This window comes from Gigantopelta aegis, chromosome 9 (assembly GCF_016097555.1).
Source record: "Gigantopelta aegis isolate Gae_Host chromosome 9, Gae_host_genome, whole genome shotgun sequence".
Classification (NCBI taxonomy): Eukaryota; Metazoa; Mollusca; class Gastropoda; order Neomphalida; family Peltospiridae; genus Gigantopelta; species Gigantopelta aegis.
Window position 1 is genome coordinate 70,530,098 of NC_054707.1, and position 9,898 is coordinate 70,539,995.

At 35.5% G+C, this 9,898-nt stretch overlaps 1 protein-coding gene across 3 annotated transcripts in view; it reads right to left on the reverse strand.

Annotated features, from left to right (window-relative positions):
- The window catches only part of LOC121381402, a 42,695-nt gene extending 35,747 nt beyond the window's left edge, over nt 1-6,948 (reverse strand). The window contains exons 1-2 of one of the 3 annotated variants that reach the window (XM_041510697.1): nt 6,743-6,948; nt 2,970-3,042 (exon numbers count right to left, since the gene is read on the reverse strand). In XM_041510697.1, the coding sequence (XP_041366631.1) occupies nt 2,970-3,042; nt 6,743-6,754 (85 nt within the window). In that variant the 5' untranslated portion in view covers nt 6,755-6,948. Of the gene's footprint in view, nt 1-2,969; nt 3,043-6,662 lie in introns of all 3 variants that reach the window. The other 2 variants (XM_041510696.1, XM_041510698.1) reach the window with 2 other exon arrangements.
- Nucleotides 6,949-9,898: the final 2,950 nt, after the last annotated feature.

The following is a 9,898-nucleotide window of genomic DNA, read 5'->3' on the forward strand; positions in this document are numbered from 1 at the left end:
TTTATCTTACATAGGTCTGCGTTGATAGTTTTGTGTTGTTATGGTTTCCTGTACATATACAGTGTCACACTACAATACTCTGCTTCTGTAAGCTGCGAAAAATTTGAATACTAAAAAATTTTATAACAACTTACTGTTTTCTTGACGAACACTTGGTTTCTAAGGGGGTATGTTGACAAGTTGTTTCCTCCGCAGTAATTTCTTTCCCTGGGGAAGTCTTGGGTTGACGAGTAACTTTTTTTCCCACAGCAAAACAGAATGTAGATCTCGTTTGTATACTTATATTTGACGAGCAAATGAAGATACTAAGAAAATACTGTATTTATACTCTAAATTAGCAGTCCAAGGTTAGTCTAAGGACGTCAGAACCTGACCAAGGCCAGCCCAAGGAGGTCAGTAACGGCCCAAGTATGCCAAGGCTAAAATATGAGTCACGGCTGCTTACCTGTATCAGGTATGCCAGTCACTGCCCTCTAGATAGGTCAAGGCTAGGTGATGAGTCACACACCAAGTACGTCAAGGCTATGACTTACACCAAGGTCGCACACCTGCCCAGGTATACCAGTCACTGCCTTCTAAGTCGGTCAATGCTAAACAAATCGGTCAGGACGTCAGTACCAACCTAAGTCGGTCAGGGGCACGGGCGAGCGTTCACCCTAGTAGACCACACCACTATGACTCACACCTGCCAAGTACACCAAGGTCAAGGTCACGGAAAGTAGGTCATGGCCCCAGGAAGGCCCTTATACTACTTGCAGTTTCTCCATCCACAGCAATGAAGACAATTTTTGTTTATCCAGAAATGCCTTATAGTGGGTTCAAATATGACTGTCAAGTGACCATTTTTGGGGGACTAAAGGTTGAGGGTTGATTTCAAGTCATTGGGATCTTTAGAAACAAAATAGCCCTCATAGTACAAATTAAAGATATGCAAACCCGTGATGATGTCAATGCCTCATTCTGGACAGAAAGCAAAGCTAAATTAACTAATTTCCTCTCTGACCAAACTATGTACAAATTAGAGATATACAAACCCGTAAGAAAGATGCCAATGTATCATATTAAACAGAAAGCAATGCTAAATTAACTAATGTCCACTTTAAAACCAAATGGGTTGGAGTGGTTTCGTTGAGGAAGATACAGTTTAGAGTAGTAACGCTGAGATGAATGTTGAACATCTAAAGACAAAGCACGAGGAATTTGGCATCAGAATAGTAGTTCATGCAATTTACTGTTCAAGTTTATTTGACTAAATATTGTTGTACATATTAGTAAGTCACTGATGTCCTGTAGTTTTTGCTTTTTCACGTCAAATATTCATGTAACAATTGAATTTGTTTTCGAAAACCATTCCTATAATATAATATTGAAAAACATAGCTCTTAGCACCAGAATGTTGTGTTTGCTTACATTTTAAAATGTTATGCTCTGAGATGCAATGATACTATTTCATATGTTATGGTATTTCAAGTGAAATTAAACGACTCATTAAATGGCCGTTACTGATATCAAACAAGTAAGCTATAGACAGTTAATCTGTAAAGTTTATGACCTGACAAAATTTAGACAAAGTACGAAATGTTCTACCTGGGAAATCAAAATACTCTTAATGTGTCTCCGTATCGAAAATTGGTAATACAATAGTGCATTAGTTGCAGACCTCGCAAAGCAATAAGTGAAAATATTGTTTTTACAAATCAGGAGTTAATGATAAAAATCGTATTTAAAAAACACCATGAAAATTAATGGTTTATTTATTATATATATATATATATATATATATATATATATATATATATATATATATATCTTTCTTGATTTTTGACAATCTATATCGCTTATCCTATCAAAAATATATAACACCATTATATATATTGTTCTGTTGGATCTTTTCCAGAAAATTGACTTCATTATGGACTTCTTATTTAATAATACTGCTGTGCAAACATACATGACAAAGCGATCCTCAAAAACAAACAAACAACAAAAACAAAACAAAACATAACATGAATCGAATTTAAGTTAAACTTTTAGCTTAAACTTCGTACTCAGTCAGTTTTAGATCTTTTATCGCAATTGAATTTCGTACACATATTATCAGGTACAATTCTTTAACCTACTTTTTTTTTTCAATTACGATCAGATGCATCGGTTTAAAAACGACGAAGAGACACTCACATGATGGATTGTCACTTATGTATCGTGAGAATTTATAACCATTTAAGTTACTGTTGCCCATACGGAGTCGGCTAAGTAGATAAATTAATGCTATATGACCATACTTGCTGAGATTATACACGAAGACTATGCACCATTCTCTCCACCCATGCACATCCATTTACCAGCGTTAGCTTTTGGATCAAATGACCGTGTTACCAAAGTGAATTGAGATGGATTAAACGAAAACTTGTACCCTTTACTATTAGTAACCACATTCTATAACCTAGACATTTAAAAATAATCGCAACCCTTGGAAAGAATGTGTAGCACACATATCGGTGTCTGCTGCCTGACAAAACATTATGTGGAAAATGACACGGTCTCAAAAGTGCCACCCCTTTTTGTTAGATAAAGAATAAGTGGATTAATCAATATTCGACTGGTTGTTTAGAGTCAAAAAGGTTGATTTATTTTCATGAATTTCTTTTTAGCCCGTCTGTTATCAGTCAACAGAAATGAATGATTTGGTTTTCTAAATTTTTACTCAGATGATCATGTGTACTTAATAGCCGATATGTGGTTGTGTCAACAGCTGCGAATTTATCGTAGCAGAATTCTGTGCTTCTTTGAATCGCGGACATTTTGAGTCGGAAGCGCAATATTATGAGATGGAATACAAAAATAGCTAGCTTACATGATTTTTATGATTCCCGTGGAATACGATTTTTTTTTTTTAATTAAGTAATTGGTCATTATATGAATATCATATTCAATAGGTCCTAAATGGACATTAGTAGTTATTACAATACCTGTGACAGGCATGATGGTATGCACAAAGACAACCAGCAAAACTGCTGCAAGAGTCCATTCCATATTCATTGCCTGAAAATAACAGAAACACATTTTAAAATTTGATTCTAAACAAAAGAAGAATGCGTAAAACAATAAAATTCTGTAAACGTTTAAACGGAACCTTTTAAACGAAACGATTTAGTTTTAACGGCTTGATACTAAAGTCCGAACCACATTGTTGACAAGTAATGTAAATGATTATCCTGCATTAGATTTCCACTACATTTTGTTCAGACAAAACATGGAAAAAAACAACAACAACAACATTACAGTGGCAGATTCCACATACTAGATTCTAATCATGTCATCAATATCCACTTCGCTGAGTTTCCTAAGTAAAACAGAACACAAGTTTTCGCCGCCGTCCATTTTGCTTTTTGTACGGGTAGGAATCGTCTTCCAGAGCGCTGGAGGGGGCGAGACGTAGCTCAGTGGTACAGCGCTCGCCTGATGCGCGATCGATCGAGGATCGATTCCTGTCGGTGGGCCCATTGGGTTATTTCTCGTTCCAGCCACTGCTCCACAACTGGTGTAACAAAGGCCGTGGTATGTATTATCATGTCTGTGGGATGGTGCATATAAAAGATCCCTTGTTGCTAATCGAAACGAGTAGCCCATGAAGTGGCGACAGCGGGTTTCCTGTCTCAATATTTGTGTGGTCATTAACCATATGTCCGGTGCCATATAACCGTAAATAAAATGTGTTGAGTGCACGGTGTACGGCAGGAATTAATTGCACACGAATTTTTTGCTTAGGTAAGCTCCATTTTTTCATTATCACCGTAACATTTTTGTAAATATCTTAAAACATTAAAAACTAATGTGTTTGAATTTTACGCTGTAAAAGAAAGATATAAGGTGATATTGTATGCGAAGTTTAGCGACTTTTTACATGATCCTTTTGATATCATCTGTAGCAAAACTAGTTAGTACGTTGACAACAATTGAATTTTGGAATACTACTAGGCATATTGCAACTTTTGGTATTATTCCTAACAGGTGACTTAAAACACAAAGTTTTATTATAGCTGAGGCAGCTGCTAGACAGTTTCACTTTTGTATGATAATTGACATGTTCATGCTCTTTGCTCATAATCCTTTTGGATGCAGTGTGCAGCTGTAGGTAGTATTATTGTCATGCTTTACACTCATGGACTTTGAAGATGCTGCCTACGTGAAAACGTCTGCCCGCATGACGGTCCGTTTTGTGATTGCTGTAGATGTGACTGGTGCAGCTTGATTGGTTGTCATTTAAAGCTATTCCACTACGGTCCAATGGTCATCCAGAAAGATAATATTCATCGGCTTCGGTGGCGTAGTGGTTAAGCCATCGGACATAAGGCTGGTAGGTAGGCTATTGGCTTTGCATCCGATTCCCGGTACCGGTTCCCAACCAGTTTAACGACTCAGTGGGTAGGTGTAAAGCCACTACACCGACCTCTTTACATTTTTTGCATTAGTTGCAAGGGATCTTTCATATGCACTTTCCCACAGACAGAAAAGCACATAACACGGTCTTTGACCAGTTCTAGTGTACTGGTTCGAACGAGAAAAACCTATGACTTAATGTTCTACAAGTGGCTTGATTTGAACATTTGGTTCTTTGCCTATACATTCACCTGTCTGGCCCCCAGACACCCCCCCCCCCCCCCCCCACCCCCACCCCACCCCCGCATGTACATGTAATTGTAGTTAGCCAACATGAATATCATAAACCATGGTCACAAACCAGTGATACATTTTCTATAATTTCACACAAATAATAACTGAACATTTCATGACGTTTATGCTATTGATAGCAAATAAATATGACAATGTCTGGGTTCGTCAAAACGCACGCACACGCGCACACACGCACACACGCACACAGTTCAACAGCCACATGCATATACATGTAGTATCTGTGTGTTAATTTTGATAGAAATGTAGTTATAAAATAAAAATAATTCATAAAAAGAAAACGATCTAACGAGAAACCAAAAGGTTACGGGGTACAATTCGTACACTTTGAAAATTGACAAATGGGTGCGAGTCATATACACGTGCTGGTGCGCGTCGTACACTGGTGATTGATTGATTGAATGTTTGTTTAACGACACCCCAGCACAAAAATACATATCAGCTATTGGGTGTCACAAATGGTAAGTATATGAACATATTTATATAGACTCATGTAAAACCACAGTGTAAGGAGCTGTGTGGGGGGGGGGGGGGGGGGGAATGCACGGTGCTTGTCTTTCGAAGCGGAGTGTGCAGTTAACACTAAACACAAAGCTTAGAAGATTCAGATATCATCTACGAAAAAGGTTATGTATTAAAGTTTAGATGTAATGAATGGCATTATGTGGTTTTTGTTGTGAAAGACAGCTGAAGCGCTACGGTGGACACCGAACCAGTGCCGTTTATTCATGCTGTTCGTGAATGACAAAAGAAAAAAAAAAAAAACAAAAAAAAAAAAAAAAAAAAAAAAACAAAAAAAACAAAACAAAAAAAAAAAAAACAAAAAAAAAAAAAAAAAAAAAAAAAAAAAAAAAAAAAAAAAAAAAAAAAAAAAAAAAAAAACAAAAAAAAAAAAAAAAAAAAACAAAAAAAAAAAAAAAAAAAAAAAAAAAAAAAAAAAAAAAAAAAAAAAAAAAAAAAAAAACAAAAAAAAAAAAAAAAAAAAAAAAAAAAAAAAAAAAAAAAAAAAAAAAAAAAAAAAAAAAAAAAAAAAAAAAAAAAACAAAAAAAAAAAAAAAAAAAAAAAAAAAAAAAAAAAAAAAAAAAAAAAAAAAAAAAAAAAAAAAACAAAAAAAAAAAAAAAAAAAAAAAAAAAAAAACATACGCTTTTGGGCATGGAAGTCAGTTATACTGTATATTTGTACAGGCTAAAATTTCATACAGATTAGTTAATTATGTATTAAGATATTTTCAAAATGCCACGGTGATAACGAAAGGAATTCTTACGTTAGTGATAAAAATCAAGCATTTCCTAGTGTGCTTGTTGTTGTTTTTTTGGGGGGGGGGGGGGGGGGGGGGGTCGTTTTTGTTTTGTTTTTTTGTTTCTGGTTGTTGGGGTTTTGGGGTTGTTTTTGTTGTTTGTTTGTCCCTTATCGAATTCCGTCCCGTAGAGCCTATCACTTCCGCACTCTTTCTAATTACATTGCGCAAGCACGAACTTTAAATATCACTGCATATGTAGCCTATCAACGAACCAAATCTCGATCGATCAAAATAGAAAATTAGGGTGGGAAAAAGTAAGATTTTTTCTCTTCCTTGTACAGTAGCGGTAATTTTGTTGCATACAGAAACCGTTGTCCATATCCGCGTTTGTGACTGGTGGGAATTTTACATTCGTCGACAACAAAGGTAAGTAATTACAAACATTTTATTATTATTTTACTTTGTGTTGGACAAGGTAAACAATGATGTCGTTAAATTTATCCAGTTATTGGAATGAAGATGCGCAGTAGGGCCTTGCGTTTCTCTGTTAATCATAATGGGACGGAATTCGATAGGTCCAGGATATCCGATATGTCGAATAATAACCCAGATTGTCAAGCTAAGCCGTGTGCCTAGAACAACGTACTTGCACCTTAATTGGATATAAACTCAAAAATAAGTATAAATACAAATTATTTTTATTAGGAAAATCGATTAATTAAACTTACCATAAAAAAAAAGAAGAAAAAAAGATGAAACAACATGTAAAGCGTTTTGGTTCGAAATTCTGTAAATATGACGTCATTACCTCCTGCGACATCCAATAGCCGATGATGAATAAATCAATGGTCTTCTTAAACAAAACAAACCTTCACCTCCTGCGACAAAAATGTCTCTTTAGACACAACTGCTAACTGTATACAGTCCCCTGTGTAGCGATTATCACAACTGTTACTGATGATACCATAACAATACAAGTCACCACAACAACAAAATTATGACATCACGCATGGGAGGTAAACCACGGTTGTGACTTATCTCCCCTGGGGTGTGGTGGGGATTTGTTTAGCTTTGTGCTTGATTGGATATATTAAAGCCGCACACCCTAGTTCCATCCAGCGAAAATAAATTATAATTTAGTTAATCTACAAACCTGTAACACACTTAGATCACGTTTTTATCAAATGGAGTGAAAAAGCAGGTTTTATATCGATAAATACCATGGGAATCCCCCATGTCCCAATTGCTTTAAATAATTTTGAAAGTTAGTATTCTGATGTCACCGGTAGAAGCACAACAATGCCTACGTCACGACAAATTTCACAGACTTGGGGTGCGTTCGTTTCACCTCTCCTGGACATGTTCCAACTGTTCTGTCCTGGTTGTATCCCCTCTCCAGATATCGTAAGACTTAGCAAAATTATTGGTTTTAAGGGTTTGTAACGTTTTGTATTGAGACACTTACTTGTCTGAACTTTATTGTTACTGAAAATGTTCACGAACTGTGAAGAAAAATCTCACAAATGAACAACAACAAATCGGATGTTTGATTGCGCGAACCATGCACGAGAAAACAAACCGAACCAAAATGATAACGGTCACGTGATATACCAACGTCTGTGACATTAAAAATAGATTGGACCTCGCTTGCTTAACGGTTTTTTCTCGACAACACGTTTTGTAAAAAAAATGCAAAAAATGCATTTCGTGGTTTTACAAACATCAGGATTACCAAAAAGCACTTCAGGTGAATGGAAATGTGTATTCTAAATAATAAAATGTAAGTAAAGTGCAATTTTATTTGTGAAAAATGGGGTTTAATAGCGAAAAACAACGCCGTAATGGTTAACAAATAAACGTAACGAGGGTGTGTCCCTTTAAGCACAAAAATAAGTTGAAATGTTTAGCTTCATTGATAAGGTGAGCGGCTTGATAGACGTAAGACTATCAGCACTATAATATGCGGGCGGGAGGGGAGGGACCGTGGGTGTTGGTGTATGGGTGTTCGTGTGCGAAAGCGGGCTTCGGGCTTCAGTTTATAAGAAAATTCCGTCACACATCGGGCTTTGGAAACCAGCAGCATTTGGGCGACAGTAAATGTCGTCACCCGAATGCTATTACCACTGTATTGTCATTCATTGTTAATATAGTTAACCTCAATTGATGTTCGTTAATAGTTATTCACTGACAATTTGACATCAAGTACAATATTTTGACATTAAGCAGTATATTTTGATATATATACTGAGCTATTTTGATATCAAGTATATTTTTTAATATTTGACATCAAATATATTCATCAGTATATTGACTTCACGAACTTTGATTTAATAGTCACTAAGCACTGTCGGATGAAATCATATCTTAATGTCTGCATTAGTAGATCTGAATTGAGCCAATACGTACCATTCTGTGACAAGTAAGACGATTCCAGTTAGATGGTGAGCACTGGTACCACTATTGTTTTTGTTCATTATTATTTCACCCATTTTAATAAGAAAACTCGTTTTCCTCCATAACAATCTACAGTAAATGTTAATTTACAAAGCCAATGATAAGATTGTCTGTGTGTTTCTGTCATGTTTAGAAATACACATTACAATGTTAATGTATGAGATAAAACTTAGATATTGCATCAGGCATAATTTTAGTTACTAGCACCAACATGCGATCAAATACTAGTATATAGCAAAGGTATATATATATTTCAAATCTCAAGTCACCATTTTTACTATCAAGATGACCGGATATTTGTGTACTTTTTTTTAGAACTTTTTGTCGTACCAGATATAGTTTGGTTTCGAATGTTTTAGTTCATTTAAAATTGGAGGATGCCTGCAAACATATATCTTCTAGTCCAGACAAAATTAACTTTGCTTTTAAAACGATACAATAGACTGTCGACAGCTAACAGATGTTTTAAGGATTAAACGTACATATTAATTATATCTTCCTGCTTCGAATATCAATGTCTATATATCCAAAATGTATCTGCTTGTCCTAAGCAAGATGTAAAAAAGCTTATTAGCCTATAAAACAGCTTCTAACTCAAGTAATGTCCCTTTAAATACATATAAAAACCAGCGTGCAAGAAGCCGGTAATTCAGTGTCCTTACCTATGATACAAGTATTGTGAAAATGTTCAAGTACTATAACAAAATAGCTGTTTAATATTTAAAATAGCACCGAGACGTAAGTTGCACATCGGTAATTATATTATAATCTGCACTGATAGAGCAAGCACATGAAGGAATCTTTTATATGCACTTTCCCACAGACAGGAAAGCACATACCACGGCCTTTGACCAGTTCTGGCGCACTGGTTGGAACTAGAAAAACATATGACTTAATGTTCTACAAGTGGTTTGATTTGAACATTTGGTTCTTTGCCTATATATTCACCTCTGTGTGTCTGCCTCCCCCTCCCCCCCCCCCCCCTCTCTCTCTCTCTCTCTCTCTCTCTCTCTCTCTCTCTCTCTCTCTCTCTCTCTCTTCACTATATCGCAATACAGAGATTGACTTACAAGTATGTAAGAGGTATGAGCTAGAAATTACCTGAAAAGGAAAAAATATATATATTAAGCTTAATAAGATTTATAACGAAGCCAAATAGATTGAAGAAAACCCCAAAGCAACCGAAAAATGCGTTCTATATGTTATACAATTATGTTTTGAAAAAGCATTTACATATTCGATTATTTAATGCTTACAATGACTGCTAAGACGCTTTATGGAATATCTTGGGTCTTTAAGAGCAATGCAATTACTAGATAGGACGATTAAGGTGATTTCCTTCGATGAACGTCTTAATATTATGAAATATTGTTAACCAGCTTAAGTCGTGATACTATTAAAGACACTATCTTGCCTTTGCAGAATTTATTATATTTTATCAATGCCAAAACCTATCACGACTGTAAATTTAATAAGTGTGGAAGGATGGATTAACCAGTTTTAGAATGCT